Below are 19,283 nucleotides of genomic sequence, written 5' to 3' on the forward strand. Positions count from 1 at the left end.
TCAAGGACAGGTGCTGAAATCGTTTCAGGAGCTTAAGGACGAGTTTGCCCTCCCGAACACAATGCACTATCGATACCTCCAGCTTCGACATGCTCTCCAGGTGCAATTTACGCATACCTCACCTAGTGTACAGAATCTTGCCGTAGTGGATATACTACTGGGACAGGATCCACGTAAACTGATTTCCAGCCTCTATACCCTATTAATCAGACCCCCAGCGATAGCTTTGACAGTGGATCTCAGGGGGCATTGGGTCGGGGACGTGGGGGAGCTGGAGGATGACGAATGGGAGGACGCTCTAGAGAATGGAAAAAAGGCCTCACCTAAACTCTCAGACCGGCTTACACAACTGCATATTCTGCACAGAACCTACTTGACACCAAAACGCATAGCCAAATACAAATCCGACTACAGCCCCCTCTGTCCCAGGTGTGGCAGCCCACAAAGCACTTTTTTTCATATCCTGTGGTCCTGTCCGATGATCCAACACTATTGGTCTCACATAATACAATTCATCCATGATGAAATGGGATCACCCCTGACGTTGTGCCCTAAACAATGCCTATTGGGATTTTTTCCTGATCTGGACTCGGACAAGTACCATAAGATATATCTGCACAAATCTCTTTTTATGGCTAGGCTGTTGGTAGCAAGAAAGTGGCTGCAGGCCCAGCCCCCCACGCTGCAGGAGTGGATAGCTGCGATCAATAATGTGCTCCCATATAAAAAAGAACTGTATGCCCACAGGGGCTGTCAGCCCAAATATAATAGGATTTGGGATGCATGGTTGAACAATGCCGCTACGTGTAATGAGATCCCCACATAGAGGCTGAGGGGCCCTGAATGTATGGCCCGGAGACTGTCAGGACTGCCCTGCGAAACAATACCAAGGCAGTTTGTATTTATTCTGTAAGTTTAGACTTCCCCCGTTAATACGATGTCTAAGCTTGGGAATGTAGGAACACCCTCTAAGTTCTTATAATTAATGGCTTGTTATGTTGGTAGCTTCTGTTCCCCCTGCCATGTACTGTCTATTACCCTTGTAATACTGTATGTTACAATACTGTCTCTGCTGAATATTGTATGTACATGTTGATTCCAATAAAACACCACGTTGTTTGTAAAAAAAACAAAAAAAAAAACAAGTTCAGGCACTGTGCTAAACCTGTGCATAGTGGAATAGACACGGCTGGATCTAGGGGGAGGTGTTGGGGAGGGCTATGCTGCCCCTATACTTCATGAAAGCTGTGCCCATTGGGCTCCTTCTGACATCCTCGTTCTGTACACAGTACTGAGCACAGGCAGCCCATCTCCTCTCCCCCAGCACAGCTTAGATAGTTTCCCTTGCAGGCAGCCTCTGTCTGCACACTGTGTAGCTGCACAGCTGTTTTTATCTGGGGACTTCACAGGCCAGAACTGCAGCATAGCAGGCAGCTACACAGTGTGCAGATAGAGGCTGTCTGTAGGAGAATCCATCTGAGCTCTATGCTGTGTGAGAGGATGAGGGAGAAGGAGAGCAGACAGCTCAGAGCCAACATCAAACAGAGAAGGATTTTCTATCCCGACAACATTGTCGGCATAATAATCCAGAGAAGACTGTAGCCCCTCCCACAGGAAGGGTGTACTTCTCAGGTGGCTGGACAGATTTGCATGTATTAGCAGCTCACAGGGAATAGGATGAAGCTAAAAAAGGAAATCCATACTTCTCTTTTAAACAAAGGTCTTTAAAAAAAAAAAACTGTTTTTGGTAAAAAATAGAGATACAAAAACAATCTATGCCTCACATATCATAGGTAATAAGTTATTCATTAAAAGTGTTTATATAATGCCAACAATTTACACAGCACTTTACATATTGTACATTCGCATCAGTCCTTGCCTTCAAGGAGCCAATTTAGACAGAAGCCAAATAACCTATTAGCACATTTTTGGAACATAGGAGGAAATCGGAGGACTCATAGCTGAAAAGTGAAAATTGTTCTGGAGATCAATCAGTTTAAAATAATAAATTATAAAATGGATTGTAAGCAATTATATTTTTTCCAAGAAAAGTTGTCCTTTAATATTCTACTCCATTTAATATTATAAAATCTTTCTTTAAGGTTAATGTGTATGATTGTCCAAAAACCTTTTTTGTTTTTAGTTTCACAAGTGGGAAGGGTTAGAACAAGTCAAGTTTTCTTTATAATATGTCCTCGCTGTCACAGAGATGTAAATTAATAAAAGATTTAAAATATTACAGCTTTCACCAGAAAAAGATGTGATGGTATATCTTCCAATGGGGATGCCTGTTCCAGTGCTAACTGTCATAGAGAGGAATTCCCCTCAGTTAGCAGATATCTTACTAACTTTCTGCTGGGTCTCCAGGACTGGTGGTGAAGGGAAATCTCCCCGCATATGATGCGTCTAGTGGAAACATACCTCTTATCCGGTCCCCCTTGTAAAGGGGAATCTCGCCTTCTACTTGAGGTTGATACGGTTTCACCACAACAAAATGCCTTCCAGGAAGAGCACTGTACAGCTTTCGCTTTGGTCCCTGATAATCCCCAGTAGAGGCCGCTTCCTTGTTGGCACCAGGACTGAAAAATAAGAAATAAAAACACATATTTCATAGCAAAGAAACTTCAAGTGCATTTCTGCTAGAGTATCTGAAATCTATCTTCATATCACTGTAACACAATACTAACTACAGAAAAAAAAATAGATAGACTGGAAACTGATTCAGTGTGACCAGGGGTCAAGTCCTGGGGAAAAAAGTGTGGGAACTCCCACCCAAGATCCACTCCCCCACCAAAAAAAAAAAAAAAATACACTCATATGCATATATATATTTCACATAAAATGGCTGGTAACACAGAAAGCTACAAAGCTGTGTTAGGGCTAGTTTATAGTTCTTATGCATTAAGGTGAAAAAACACCTGGCAGTGAAAGGCCCCCCCGTTTTACTTACCCAATCCTTGAACATGACATGTCGGGGACACACTGTCTCTCTGCCCGGGGTCCGCGGCTTAATTGGATAGATTGATAGCAGCGCAGCCATTGGCTCCCACTGCTGTCAATCAAATCCAATGATGCAGGCGCCGGGGCCAAGTCATACATTCGGTGGCTATGGACACGGAGCGCGTGTCCGCAAGGTAACCCCCTCGGGGAAGTGCTTCTCCTAGGGGATTATCTGATGTAGGGAGGAGCTGCGAGAGCCGCTGAGGGACCCCAGAAGAACAGGTTCTGTGCAAAACGAACTGTACAGTGGAGGTAAGTATGATATGTTTGGTACTTAAAAAAACAAAAACAAAAAAAAAAAAAACCCTTACAATCACTTTAATAGTAGCTTTGTGCAATCTCCTGTATAGCAAGGCTCAGAAAGAGTCAGCAGTTTGACTGACTTTTGCCCTGAGAATCTTGCCACAAACAAATGGTGCTTTCAGCTAGAAATTGTGGTTTTCATTTAAAAGATCTGAATGCAGCTCTATTATTGCCAATTGGGGGAGATTTACTAAAATTGGAGCACATAGAATCTGGTGCAGCTGTGTATAGTAGCCAATCAGCTTCTAACTTCAGCTTGTTCAATTAAGTTTTGACAATAAAATCTAAAAGCCGATTGGTTTCTATGCAGAGCTGCACCAGATTCTGTGTGCATCAGTTTTAGTCAGGCCTGATTCACACCTATGCATTTTTCGGTGTGTTTTCAATTTTGCAGAATGCACTACAGTCCATTTAACCTGGTTTTCTATGGGTCACATTCACATCTGTTTTCCACCAGTGTGCGTTTTTTGGAAAGGGTCAGGGACATTTTTTTCCCCCTCAGCAGGTTGTGTTTTTTGGTTGCATAGACGTCAATGGAAATGCAGAGGAAATGCAGAGGAAATGCATCAAAAATGCAGTGCTTGCGTTTTTGCCGGTTTCCCTTGCAAGGCAACAGACACCTTGAAAAAACACCAAATGCAGTAAAACAGGTCCATGCACATAGTGGTATTTAGCTCTGTAATTTAGAGCTGAATTCAGCAACAATAAAAACAATCCTGCTTTGGAGATGAGTATTTTGGGATACTTTATGCCTATATGCACGTAAATGTATTCCGATGGAAAAAGTGGAGAGGATGAAGAATTACATGCTTAATGATGCTATACAGACATTTATGTGTCTACATATGCATAGTTTATACATCATTACATATGTTTTTACATTGTCTGTTTCTACCAGATTCTGGTGGTCATATATCCAGGGTATATATGAGTATTTTAATTATACCCCTGTGCATGAGCCCATCCTGTCAAGTCAGAATTCTTAAGGTAAGTTGGTGACCAAGCTGTATTTTTTAAACACAGAGGAGAAAAGTAAGGTCAATGACCTAGCTAAGCCAATTAAGAATTTAGCAGTTTTTATTGAGTTAAAATGGATGTTAACCCACTCTCATCCTTTCTAAACTACTGCCATAGTGGTTATCTATAAAGATATACATGCCTCCTGCAAGTATCCATACCTGTCAAATGTCTCCCTTCTGTCTGCTATGAGACGAAAAACTGCAGATTCTGTGGGTGGGTCTGTTGTCCGGAGCTCGGTGGGTGGAGTCATGAAGTCAGTAGACTCCCCACCCACCTCTACACCCCCTGTCAACATGCATTTTCTCCTGTGTATTTCTTACACTGAACTTCTGCTATGATCACCAACATCCAGTCAAAACCCAGAAAGGTCACCATATGATTTCAGCATGCCCAATCATGCTGAGGTGTGGAGCAGCCAATCCTGGGAGGGATGGAGAAGAAAGGAGGAGGAGATCTGAAGTACACAGAATGTCTCTCTCAGGCTTGTGTATGAGATATGTAAATCTCCTGTCGCCCACAACAAGGGGGAGAAACTGACTCCTATTTCTCTGTCTGTTTTTTCTTTTCAAATATTTTATTGAATATAATGCAATAAAAAGAGTCATACAATAGATTTATAGTTAAGTAGAATGTATAAAAGTGTGAAATGAGGCTTCTCAGTATATTAACATGAGGTGAATACTATAATAACAGTCATGTAATTTGGGATATATTAGTTTAACACATTTTAGCTAAAGCTAAACATGTATAAAGTTTAATAACTGGATTAGATACATAGTAAAAATTGTAGTTTCAAAGTTTAGGGTTGGAGGAGATTTGGTATAATATAGGGTAAAAGAAAGGTTGTTACCAGGAAGGTATAGAGAGGTAAGTAGATAATTCAGGGCCAAGATCCAACCATGTGGCTTGGTTATTCCCTGAATAAAAGATACTTAATTAAACCATCCCTAAAATCTCCTCTATAGTAATAACATTAGGAAATATATAACTCATTAATTTAGCTTGTACATCTATATATAGGAAAAGGAGAGGGTGTGGGGAAAGCAAGGGTGGGGGAAGCATATTCTCTGTCTGTTTTTTCAGAGCTGCATTAATTCTTTGTGGCAAGACTGGGCATAGATGAAATTAAATCCTATACTCTACAAGGTGCAAGCCTTAATTAAAAAAAATAATAATTTCGGGTTTATATCCACTTTAGGCATTAAAGTGGCCCTAAAGGCACAAGGTTTTTTTATATTAATATGATTAACCACTTGCCTACAGGGCACTTAAACACCTTCCTGCCCAGACCAATTTTCAGCTTTCGGTGCTCTCACAATTTGAATGACAATTACTCAGTCATGCAACACTGTACCCAAATGAATTTTTTGTCCTTTTTTTCCCACAAATAGAGCTTTCTTTTGGTGGTATTTGATCACCTCTGGGGTTTTTATTTTTTGCGCTATAAATGAAAAAAGACCGAAAATTTTGAAAAAAAACGCATATTTCTTTGTTTCTGTGACAGAATTATGCAAATTATTAATTTTTCTTCATAAATTTTGGTCACAATTTATACTGCTACATGTCTTTGGTAAAAATAACCCAAATTAGTGGATATTATTTGGTCTTTGTGAAAGTTAGAGAGTCTACAAGCTGTGGTGCGAATCGCACAAAATTGATCACATCTGATGTACTGGTGGCCTATCTCGCTTCTTGTGACCCGAACAAGTCAGGAAAGTACAAATACCCCCCAAATGACCCCTTTTTGGAAAGTAGACATTCCAAGGTATTTAGTAAGAGGTATAGTGAGCTTTTTGATGTTGTCATTTTTTTCCCACAATTCTTTGCAAAATTAAGATTTTTCATTTTTTTTTTTTTCTCCACAAAATTGTCATTGTAATAGGTTATTTCTCTCACGTGGCATGTGTATACCACAAATGACACCCCCCAAAAAATTCTGCTACTCCTCCTGAGTATTACAATACCACATGTGTGGGACTTTTTCACAGCCTGGCCACATAGAGAGGCCCAACATGCAGGTAGCGCCATCATGTGTTCTAGGAACATAAGTTACACATCTAACTTGTTGACTATTTATTACACTTTTGAAGCACCAGGACAATGACACGTGACACTGATGACAGATGGCACTGATACGTGGCAATGATGACAGGTGGCACTGATGACAGATGGCACTAATATGTGGCACTGATGACAGATGGCACTAATATGTGGCACTGATGACGCGTGGCACTTATACGTGGCACTGATGACACGTGGCACTAATACGTGGCACTGATGACACGTGGCACTGAAACGTGGCACCGATGACAGATGGCACTAATACGTGGCACTAATATGTGCCACCGATGACAGATGGCACTAATACATGGCACCGATGACGCGTGACACTGATGACAGATGGCACTGATAAGTGGCATTGATGACACGTGACACTGACAACAGATGGCACGTGACACTGACAGGTGGCACTGATGACAAATGGCACTGATACGTGGCACTGATGACAGATGGCACTATGTGGCACTGACGGCAGGTGGCACTGGGGGCAGGTGGCACTGGGGGCAGGTGGCACTGACGGCAGGTGGCACTGGGGTGGATGGCACTGGGGGCAGGTAGCACTGGGGTGGATGGCACTGGGGGCAGGTAGCACTGGGGTGGATGGCACTGGGGGCAGGTAGCACTGGGGTGGATGGCACTAGGGGCAGGTAGCACTGGGGTGGATGGCACTGGGGGCAGGTAGCACTGGGGTGGATGGCACTGGGGGCAGGTAGCACTGGGGTGGATGGCACTGGGGGCAGGTAGCACTGGGGTGGATGGCACTGGGGGCAGGTAGCACTGGGGTGGATGGCACTGGGGCGGATGGCACTGCTGGGGGCGGATGGCACTGCTGGGGGCGGATGGCACTTTTTATTTCATTTTTTTAATTTTTTTTTTCCACAATCAGAACGGCTGCCGCTGCAGCCGTTCATCTCTCCCCTCTCGCACTGTCTGTGCGAGGAAGGAGAGCGGCGCTGCGAGATGATCTCATATGTTTACATATGAGATCATCTCCCATTGGACACGCCGATCACGCTGTAAACGGCCGCTGTGATTGGCCGTTTACAGCGATCTGTGTTTGCCTGTCCCCGGGGGACACGGCGAACACAGAACTTCCGCGATGCGCGCCCGCGGCGGCGCGCATTGCGGAAGTAAACATCAAGCCGTCCAGGGACGACCGCCCGGACGAACGCGCCTGCTCTACGGCCGTAATTCGGCTATAGGGCGGGCGCGAGGAGGTTAAAAATCTTTCTCTGTGCAGCAGCCCCCCTCAGCCCCCTAATACCCACCTGGGGTCCATCTAGATCCAGCGATGTTGCAGGAGTGTCTCCTGCTGCTGTCAATCAAAGTCAGTCATAGCCAATTAGGTGAAGATCAACTTAGAAAGCTGTCTGAATGGACACAGGGAGCTCTGACTCGGCTCGGGTTTCCCAGCAGAAATCTGCTTGCTGTGGAAGCACTCAACAGGAGGGAGGGGCCAGGAGAGCCAAAGAGGGGCCAAGAAGAAGAGGATTTGGGCTACTCTTTAAAGAATATGGCTCATATATTCTTTTTCATTTGACTGGGAAAATTATCACTTGCCAGCATTGTGGCCTTGCTTAGCCTCATTCATAAAATGTAGGTAAAAGCTACTCTGTGCCCCAGCAATGACCTAAGATTTGAATGTCACACTAGAGCAGGCTTTACAGCTCAGCTTCAGGAAAACAGCTAAACATTGAGATCAAATACACTGAGCAAAATTATAAACGCAACACTTTTGTATTTGCACCTATTTATCATGAGCTGAACTCAAAAATCTGCAACTTTTTCTATGTACACAAAAGGCCTATTTCTGTCAAATATTGTTCACAAATCTGTGTAAATCTGTGTTAGTGAGCACCATTTCCCTCATGCAGTTCATCACAGCTTCTTCGCATAGAGTTGATCAGGTTGTTGACTGTGACTTGTGGAATGATGGTCCATTCCGCTTCAATGGCTGTGTGAAGTTGCTGGAAATCATTGTCAGGAACTGGAACACAATGTCGTATATAAAGATCCAGAGCATCCCAAACACACTCAATAGGTGAAATGTCTGGTTTGTAGGAAGGCAACGCTGGCCTTTTTGGACTGGTTAGTATGCGTTTTATACTTGTATCTGCTGACATTTACTTTATTTGAACCTGGGTGAGGTCCCTCTTGATATAATAATAAACACAGGACTCAGTTAGGTTTGTGTCTGTTATATCTGCCTGGGTTTCAGCTTTAAAGTATTATTATATATTTAATTTATTGGTCAACACAACATTTTTCACTATAACACTGTAGTCCTGGGCTATAGTAAGGCTTATAAATCTGAATCGGACCTCAACATGGAGGTTGAGATCTACCTGTGAGCGATTCCCAGGATTGCAGATGTCCTTTGGCCCAGAGGAGTCAGCATTTTCCCAGTGTAAAAAGGACACCTCAGGAGAAGGAGGAATTTTTAAATCATTCAGTGTGCTGCGCTTTAATAGATTGCCCGGAGAAATACTCAGTTCCCGAAGGAGAAGAGGCAGAGTGCAATTTCTGCTCTACAATGAGCTAATCTGCATATCTACAGCAGTTTATTTCCCAGATATTGCTGAACCTGCCTCTCCCTGTAGGATATAGATGGTTGTGTCCTGTTTCTCAATATTTATTCTCCAATTTACCAGGACATATGAAGTAACAGAACCTGACTATATTAGAAAGTGTCTAAATGCCTAGAGAGCATAATGTGTGTGGTAATATAAGGAAGCCAACATAGAGGGTAAATTACAGTAATATATGCAATCTATCTGATCGTAATGAATCTGCTATAAGAGAACTGCAATGTACTGCTAGACTGAAGCTAATTAGAGTACTACATGTTCTTTGACTGCATACAAAAAACCTCAGATCCTTCCTACTATATGGCCAAAAATACATGGACAGGACACCTCTCCAGAGTATTGAGTTCAGGTGTTTCCAGTGAAGGGTACTGTTAATGCTACAGTATACAAAGACATGTTATACCAGTGTTTCTCAACCAGGGTGCCACCTGGGTTCCCCCAGGATGCTGCGAGCATGGGACCCAGTTTGCCCTTGATCAGCCTCACCAGTTAACATGGTGCAGATGGGACGGTTGTCAGCATCATAACAGCCAAAGATGCTCTAGGGGCAGGATGCATGAGGGTTTATTTACCAAAACTGAAGAGTACAAAATCTGGTACAGCTCTGCATAGAAACCAATCAGCTTCCAGGTATTTTTTTTTTTGTAACGCTTAACTAAACAAGCTGAAGCTGATTGGTTTCTGTGTAGAGCTGAACCAGATTCTGAACTCTCCACTTTTAGTTAATCAACCACATGGTGTCATTCATTGCTATGGTAATTGTGGCTGACTGGCTTGCACGCACCATGGCAATGCATGACTGTGATCCAGAGAAGGCAGCATGCAGAGCAGCCCCCAGCATTCAAGAGAAGATGTAAATCTGCCTCTTCCAGACCTTTTCCACCTTCCAACCTCTGCCATGCTATTAGAGCCTAAAGGAAGGGCTCTGATAAAAAGAGGGGACTGTGTGTGTGTCGTGGGGGGATGACTCATGTATAGGGGACCTCTAATGTATAAGGGACGCTGATGTGATGGGGGGCCTCTGATGTGAAGGGTCGACTCTCATGTTATGGGAGTCATCTGATGTGATGGGGGCATCTAATGTAATAGGGGGGCCTCTGATGTCAAGGGGGGTTTCTGAAAGTAATTTCATCAAAGTGCTTGAGTGAATTGTCCCAGGTTCAGATTTCCCATTGAGCTTTTTTGAACATTTTCGACTGAAAGATTTGCATACTTTTGTAGGGTGCTGCAAAAGAAAAAAAGGTTGAGAAACACTGAGGCTATTTTTCCACTATTGCGTACCCAAAGTCACGTGATTTTACCACGATTTTTTTTGCCGCGACTTGAAGAAATGTCTGTGTATTCTTGAGGTCTATGGATCTCAAGTCGCATCAAAGTGGGACCAAAGTAGTGCAGGGACTACTTTGAAGTTGCTGCGTCTTGAAGTTGCACAGATATGAACGGTACTCATTGGAAATCATGGGGTACAACTTGTCATGCGACTTTTCAGTCCCAAATCGCTTAAAAAGTCACACTAGTGAAAACCTAGCCTGAGTTAGATAATTGCGTGCTATCAACTTTGTAGTCTGAGGAAAACATTTTCAGTTCCAGCATGACTGTTCCCATGTGTACATGTACAAAGCCAGTTCCATAAAGGCATGGTTTGAGGAGTCTGGCATGCAGAAACTCGAGTGACCCACGCAGAGCCCTGACCTCAACCCTACAGAATACCTTTGGGATGAATTGAAACCCCAGCTCCCAACCAATTCTTCTGGTCCAGCTATACAAGAAGCTTTTTTGGCTGAATGGGTACAAATTCCCACAGAAACACACCAAAAGCTTGTAGAAATCCTTCTAAAAAGAGTGGAGGCTGATACTGCTGCAAAAAAGGGTGGGGGGGGGGGGAGCAAAGTCTTTTTAAATACCATGGTCTAGGGATGGAATGTCCCACAAGCGAATATAGGTGTAATGGTCAGGTGTCCACAAACCTTTAATCATACTATATGCTGTGTCTGAACTGACTCCTCTATAAAATATCATATTTACCGAATTATTATGGGGTTTTCGGAATTGGTATTAGAATATTTTAAAAAGAAACTATAATGTAGGGAGTTGTGATATTGTATTTAAATTGCTGTATTACTTATACAGATTAAAGTGGATGTAAACCTAAATCAATAAATTTGAGCTGGGCACACATCTCTGTAGTGTTTTCTTATCTCTCTCCAAAGCAATATGTCCCGTAGTTTTCTCCTGCTCCATTCTTCTGTTATCAGCCTGATAACTTCTGACAAGTTCTCCGTCAACTGGGATAAAAGCAGCCGAGTTTTGTGTTGGGGAGGATGCTATAAATAGATTAGCACAGAGCTTAATGATTGAACCAACAGCTCTGAAAATCTCTACCTATGAAGAGAAGGGGGTGTGTGCCTTTCCTCTAATCCGCTGTCTTGGCTGTATGCCCAGCCTTCACTGCAATGCTGAACAGGAAGGGAAAATCTCCTAACATGATCTGAACTTTCTAAAGAATATATAAAGCTGAAGACAGCAGATATACATGTAAAATTTATGTAGGGAGATTTGTTTCATCCCTATGTATCATCTGAGGCTGTTCACTTCACTGGGTATATGTGAGGGTTTACATCCACTTTAAGGTCCTCACTCTAGCATTTAAACAAACTCACCTGGCCTCCCTGATCAACAACTTCTGAGCCAAATCATGGTCAGGGGACCATACCCACGAAGTAGAGAAGAAGCTCCGGGGTATTTAGGACTTTCAGGGTCAGATAAAACAGGCTGACACCAGCGGGATCAGGATGCCTGCACTCCACAAGGCGTGATGAAGTTTGCTGCAGAACAGCCAGGTTGGCATAGCTCCCAACTGTCCCTGATTGTGAGGGACTACACCTGATTTGGGGCAATGTCCCTCTGTCCCTCATTCCTCCTCATCTGTCCCTCATTTTGGTCTATATAGTTGTATATAAAATGCATGTTTTATCTTTCAAAAAGTGTTTTCCAGTGCTAAACCTTCCATCTAAATTCTAAATTGCTGCATTTGAAAAATTTTAAAAGCAAATATAAAGGAATAGTAGTGGTAAAAATGTCCTTGTGGATTTGATTAACCTTTTGTTTTTGGTTAATTCTCCTTTAAGGAGGTGTGAAAAGGGGCGTGTCCTATGCCTACATACGTTTGCTAGTAGTTGTCCCTCATTCCCATCTCAAAATGTTGAGAAGTATGGGTTGGGACTCAAACACATCAGTGCAGGCTACTGCTAACCAGATATTCCAAAAATCAAGTTGTTACTGGGATGTACAGGAGCTAGAGGGTAAGCATTTGGATCATGGGAACAGCAATACAATTATTTTGCAGCACTGGAATTCAAGATTCATTGGCATACAAAGGATGAAAGTCAGTGAGGTTCAGGATTTACAAAGTTGACTAGTGCACAAAGGGAGCAGGCTGACAAGGAGAATGCAGGGCATTCAAGAGCAGTAATATAGGAACTGAGAATACACAAGTGCAATGATCTCAGCAGCACAGACAAGCACACTGGTAAAAGAGACTACAGCTCTCTTGGAATAAGTAGTGAACATAACGGATGGGACAGATGAGGGGCGGGTTACGAGGCGTAATGCACATTTCCATGTTTACGAAATTGTGCGCTGGTAACAGAGCAGAAGAGAATGTGCGCTGCATTTCAAGATTTCATAATTTGCCACATCACGGATGTTAATTCTCCATTACGAACACTAGTTTACAAGACCAACTGCTTCTGGCTCGTCCTTGCTTCCGAGCATGCGTGTTTGTACTTTGGACTTTTGTCCAAACGGACTTGTGTACACATGATTGGAAAATCCGACAACAGACATTTGTCCGCGGAAAATGTTAAAAACCTGCCATCCAACATTTGTCCACGGAAAATCTGACAATTGTCCGATGGAGAGTACAAACGGCCGGATTTTCCGCCAACAGCTTGTACTCACACGTTTCCCCGTCGGAAAATCCGATTGTGTGTACAAGGCTTTAGAGTAAACGGGAGTACAGGCACACAAAGAGTCTCTTGGGATAAACATAGGAACACATTAGGGGGGTGATTACTAAAGACAGATAGACTGTTCACTTTGCAAAGGAAGTTGTGCTTTGGGAGGGAATTATCCTCAGAACTGTATGGGATGAAGCTTTGCTGACTTTCATCATCCAATCTTGTACATGCTATTTTTTTATTTTCCTTGCACATGATTGGTAATTCTTTTCAAAATGAAATGCCACGACATTCACCAAGCCCTGGGGAAAATTCCCTTGCAAAATGCAATTTCCTTGGCTAAGTGAACAACTTGTTTGCCTTTAGTAAAACAACCCTAAATCCTAGTACACACTACTTCTACTAGGAAAAAATAAACGACAGCTCAGGTCAGAGCCGCTTTACTAACAATAGCACAGCAGGGGAGGTCACTGTACTAACCTTGGATTGTGTTCTGACAGGGGGACACCCCTGGGTTCGCCCCCCCTTTCCAGAACACTCCAATCAACGCTTTCAGCCATTGGCTGAGAGTGCGGACCGGGAGCCGGTCGGCAGACCTTTTTCGGTCATGACCCTTTTGTTGGACCAGCTGCCATACACAGGAGCCGAAAGTTTCTGTTGAACCGGCCAATGCCGCCCAACATTCAGCCCATGTTTACTAGGCTTTAGGAGTACAGAGCAGTCCAAAAGAGACCCAGTCCAAAAGGAAATAGTAATGCTGGTAGAAACAACAGGTGTCAGAGTTGCATACTAGCTTCTGGAGACACATTGCTGAAATGCCAAGCAACAGGTGCACTAGCCCTTTAAGACAAAGGTGGAGTATGGACTGGCTGCAGGGATTGCTTTCTGTGATTGACTGGAAGCTGAGAAGCTTGTACCAATGAAAAAGCCCAGCGCTGGATCCAATCACCGGTAAGTGTGACAAGCCATGTGGGGATTGCTTTGTGTTCCTTTAGTCAGACCTGAGTGGTAGACTTTCATACCACACTCACACTTGTGCATGCTTCTTGTTAATATGTGGTACAATAGCTTGCAGTGTATTGCCATTGCCATTTATTTTCAATGACATCTCAACATGCATACACAGACACACGCAGCTCAATGCAGAGGTCATCAATCTTTGGTAAGTTACTATAGAAGAACAAGTAAGTGTATATCAGGTGTTCTGACATTTCACTGGTTATCAGTCAGTAAGCAAGAATAACAACAGTTATGGATGTTGTACCTTAAAATACAAGTCATCAGTGGTGGCACTTGCAGTAATTCCTATCCTCAGTGGTTTAAGAACAGATGAGAATATCTGATCACTAGAGGGTTTATGCTAAATGAAAAAAAAAGATTCAATATTTGGGTGATCTGGGTCTTCAATCTCTGCCGCTTTGCCGTTCCCAGCCGCTACAAGTATTCGACAATTCCAGGTGTGTCGATACCATTCCCCCCACCACCCACTATGGTTCCTCCTGGCAGTTTGAATGTCACTATACAATTTAGAAGCTGGTGAGAAAAAAACACAGCATGCAGTGGGGGGGAGCAGGTATTTGACAAAGACAGACATTTTGAACGTCTGTAGTGGTCAGGAATCAGTAAAGCAGGCCAGTTTGAAGACACCGGCCATCAAAAAGGTAAGCTCATAATGCAGCACAGCATCTTCACTTATTGCGGGGGGTTAGTTTACTATCGACCCCGTAATGACAGAGTCACTTAAATCACCCTAACCAGCATACATCTGATGGCTGCTCAGTGGCTCCCATGTACTTCTGCACTGGGTCCTAAAATTAGTTCCCTTCATGGATTGTCTCTATAAACTTTGCAAGCTCTACCCTTATTTGTATGGGTTTTGCCAGTGGCGGAATTATAGGGGTCGCCAAGATCGCCATGGCGACTGGGCCCCTTGCTGCGGGGGGCCCAAGGGCCCCCTGCACTCTTCGAAAGGAGGGAAGGCTGAGAGGAGCTCCGCGATCATCAGCCGAACTGAAATCGACACTGTGCAGGGAGCTCCTCACATTAGGCTTAGTAGTGAAAGCAGTGTGTGCTCTTTGTCTCCCCCTAGAGTGCAGTACCCGCCAGGAAAAGCCAGGAAGGTAAATGTCTGCCGTTTTTTTAAATAAGACTACTGTATTTGTGTTTGTATGTGTGTGTGTGTGTGAGCATGCTTGTATGAGTGAACATGCTTGTATGAGTGAACATGCTTGTATGTATGTGTGTGTGAACATGCTTGTATGTATGTGTGTGTGAGCTTGCTTGTATGTGCATGTGTGTGAGCATGCTTGTATGTGTGTGTGAGCATGCTTGTATGTGTGTGTGTGTGAGCATGCTTGTATGTGTGTGTGTGTGAGCATGCTTGTATTTGCATGTGTGTGAGCATGCTTGTGTGTGCATGTGTGTGTGTGTGAGCATGCTTGTGTGTGCGTGTGTGTGTGTGAGCATGCTTGTATGTGTGTGTGAGCATGCTTGTATGTGTGTGTGTGTGTGTGTGTGTGTGTGAGCATGCTTGTATGTGTGTGTGTGTGAGCATGCTTGTATGTGCATGTGTGTGAGCATGCTTGTGTGTGCATGTGTGTGTGTGAGCATGCTTGTATGTGCGTGTGAGCATGCTTGTACGTGTGTTTGTGAGCATGTATGTGTGTGTGTGAGCATGTATGTGTGTGTGCGTGTGTGTGAGCGTGTGTGTGTGTGTGTGAGCATGCATGTATGTGTGTGTGTGTGTGTGTGTGTGTGTGAGCATGCATGTGTGTGTGCGAGCATGCGTGTGTGTGTGCGAGCATGCGTGTGTGTGTGCGAGCATGCGTGTGTGTGTGCAAGCATGCATGTGTGTGTGTGAGCATGCATGTGTGTGTGTGTGCGAGCATGCGTGTGTGTGTGCGAGCATGCATGTGTGTGTGTGTGTGAGCATGCTTGTGTGTGTGTGTGAGCATGCTTGTGTGTGCGTGTGAGCATGCTTGTGTGTGCGTGAGCATGCTTGTATGTGCGTGCGTGTGTGTGTGTGAGCATGCTTGTATGTGTGTGTGAGCATGCTTGTATGTGCGTGTGTGAGCATGCTTGTATGTTTGTGAGCATGCATATATGTGTGTGTGTGTGTGAGCATGCATGTATGTGTGTGAGCATGCATGTATGTGTGTGTGTGTGTGTGTGTGTGAGCATGCTTGTATGTGTGTGTGTGAGCATGCTTGTATGTGTGTGTGTGTGAGCATGCTTGTATGTGCGTGTGTGAGCATGCTTGTATGTTTGTGAGCATGCATGTATGTGTGTGTGTGAGCATGCATGTATGTGTGTGAGCATGCATGTATGTGTGTGTGTGTGAGCATGCTTGTATGTGTGTGTGTGCGAGCATGCTTGTATGTGTGTGTGTGTGTGTGTGTGAGCATGCATGTACAGTGGTGTGAAAAAGTGTTTGCCCCCTTCCTCATTTCCTGTTCCTTTGCATGTTTGTCACACTTAAGTGTTTCGGAACATCAAACCAATATAAACAATAGTAAAGGACAACACAAGTAAACACAAAATGCAATTTGTAAATGAAGGTGTTTATTATTAAAGGTGAAAAAAAATCCAAACCATCATGGCCCTGTGTGAAAAAGTGATTGCCCCCTAAACCTAATAACTGGTTGGGCCACCCTTAGCAGCAACAACTGCAACCAAGCGTTTGCGATAACGTGCAATGAGGCTTTTACAGCATCCTGGAGGAATTTTGGCCCACTCATCTTTGCAGAATTGTCCTAATTCAGTTACATTAGAGGGTTTTCGAGCATGAACGGCCTTTTTAAGGTCATACCACAACATCTCAATAGGATTCAGGTCAGGACATTGGCTAGGCCACTCCAAAGTCTTCATTTTGTTTTTCTTCAGCCATTCGGTGGTGGACTTGCTGGTGTGTTTAGGATCATTGTCCTGCTGCAGAACCCAAGTTCGTTTCAGCTTGAGTACACGAACAGATGGTCGGACATTCTCCTTCAGGATCCCTTGGTAGACAGCAGAATTCATAGTTCCTTTTATCACGGCAAGTCTTCCAGGTCCTGAAGCAGCAAAACAGCTCCAGACCATCACACTACCACCACCATATTTTACTGTTGGTATAATGTTCTTTTTATGAAATGCAGTGTTCCTTCTACGCCAGATATACTTGGACACACACCTTCCAAAGAGTTCCACTTTTGTCTCATCGGTCCACAGAATGTTGTCCCAAAAGTCTTGGGGATCATCAAGATGTGTTGTGGAGAAATTGAGACGAGCTTTGATGTTCTTTTTGCTCAGCAGTGGTTTTCTCCTTGGAACTCTGCCATGCAGGCCATTTTTGCCCAGTCTTTTCCTGATGGTGGAGGCATGAACGCTGACCTTAACTGAGGCAAGTGAGGCCTGCAGTTCCTTGGACGTTGTTGTGGGGTCTTTTGTGACCTCTTGGATGAGTCGTCGCTGCGCTCTTGGGGTAATTTTGGGCGGCCGGCCACTCCTGGGAAGGTTCACCACTGTTCCATGTCTTCGCCATTTGTGGATAATGGCTCTCACTGTGGTTCGCTGGATTCCCAAAGCTTTGGAAATGGCTTTATAACCCTTTCCAGACTGATAGATCTCAATTACTTTCTTTCTCAATTGTTCCTGAATTTCTTTGGGTCTCGGCATGATGTGTAGCTTTTAAGGATCTTCTGGTGGACCTTACTGTGTCAAGCAGCTCCTATTTAAGTGATGCCTTGATTGTGAACAGGTGTGGCAATAATCAGGCCTGGGTGTGGCTAGAGAAATTGAACTCAGGTGTGGACAACCACAGTTATAGTATGTTTTAACAAGGGGGGCAATCACTTTTTCACACAGGGCCATGATGGTTTGGATTTTTTTTCACCTTTAATAATAAACACCTTCATTTACAAATTGCATTTTGTGTTAACTTGTGTTGTCCTTGACTATTGTTTAAATTGGTTTGATGTTCCGAAACACTTAAGTGTGACAAACACGCAAAGGAACAGGAAATGAGGAAGGGGGCAAACACTTTTTCACACCACTGTATGTGTGTGTGTGAGCATTAATGTATGTTTGTGTGTGTGAGCATGCTTGTATGTGTGCGTGTGAGCATGCTTGTATGTGTGTGAGCATGCTTGTATGTGTGTGTGTGTGTGTGTGAGAGCATGCATGTATGTATGTGTGTGTGTGTGTGTGTGTTCATATATGTATGTGTATGTATGCATGTGTGTGTGCATGTGTTTATCAGTGGCGGTGCATCCAAAAGGGTGCACAGGTTCCACCCCCTCTATGACCAAAGGATAGACTCATGCATAGCATGAATTTATCCATGGCCACCGCTGCCACCCCCATATTTAGGTGTCTGGTCCCTTTTGGGGTGCCGGGTGCCTGAATTACAGCGGCGGGGGGTGTTTTTGCAGCACCTGATTAGAGCCATGGGCTATAATAGGATTCAAAATAGGTGAACTGCGAGCGCCATGCTTGACGCTCACAGTCTACCCACGTGTGTTAGAAAAGTGAATTAATATTCACTTTCCTAACACTGAACGGCCTCTCCACCAATCAGGTGTGCGGGTCTTTTACCCATCACCCGATTGGCTGAAAGGATAGACACAGCTATTGGACGCCCATCAGGAGGAGAGGACGGGAGATGAGGATGGCAGTAGCTGCATGGAGGACCCCGCTCATGGCCGTTACCCGCTGCCCCACCAAGACAGGGTAAGTGGTGGGCAGACAGTGAGCGGGCGGTGGGGATTCACAGTGGCAGCATTTGATGGGCACACCAACAGCATTTGATGTGCACAGTAGCAGCATTTGATGGGCACAGTGGCAGCATTTGATGGGTACACTGGCAGCATTTGATGGGCACAGCGGTGGCATTTGATGGGCACAGCGGCAGAGTTTGATGGGCACAGTAGTGACATTTGATGGTACAGTGGTGGCGTTTGATGGGCACAGTGGCTGTAATTGATGTTTTTTAAATCGGTTCCTTTATATGCAGCCACCCACTTGGGACTGGGCCCTGGTGTTCCACCATCGGGCTCGGAGAAAAGAGCCCTGTCTGGAGGTCGGGGGGGGGGGGGGGCGCCATGGTTTCCTGCATCGGGGCCCTGAAGGTTCTAGTTACAGCACTGGGTTTTGCCCAATGCTTCAGATAAATCCAAAACAGCGGGGTAAGCAGGCTATGACTCTCCTGTGTGTTACTGGCTTTAATGTGACTGTGCAAGTAACATGTCAGTAAAGGGTTGCGTTCTATATTGCCACTATCAAGTGTTATTAACTTTTTGATGGAAGACTGGGAAGAAAAAACACTAAAATGTCTAGTCCTGCTCACATATCACCCATTTACAACTGGTACATGCAA

The 19,283-nt window shown here is 44.2% G+C and overlaps 1 protein-coding gene across 9 annotated transcripts in view; it reads right to left on the minus strand.

The window, feature by feature from the left end:
* Window positions 1-19,283, minus strand: part of SHANK2 (SH3 and multiple ankyrin repeat domains 2) — a 1,084,923-nt gene that overhangs the window by 529,689 nt on the left and 535,951 nt on the right. For all 9 annotated transcript variants that reach the window (XM_077462543.1, XM_077462526.1, XM_077462535.1 and 6 more), the window contains one exon: window positions 2,422-2,579. In XM_077462543.1, the coding sequence (XP_077318669.1) occupies window positions 2,422-2,579 (158 nt within the window). The remainder of the gene's footprint in view (window positions 1-2,421; window positions 2,580-19,283) is intronic.

Source organism: Lithobates pipiens, unplaced genomic scaffold (genome assembly GCF_037356315.1).
Source record: "Lithobates pipiens isolate NorthernLeopardFrog02 unplaced genomic scaffold, aLitPip1_a1.2 Scaffold_10, whole genome shotgun sequence".
In the NCBI taxonomy this organism is placed as follows: Eukaryota; Metazoa; Chordata; class Amphibia; order Anura; family Ranidae; genus Lithobates; species Lithobates pipiens.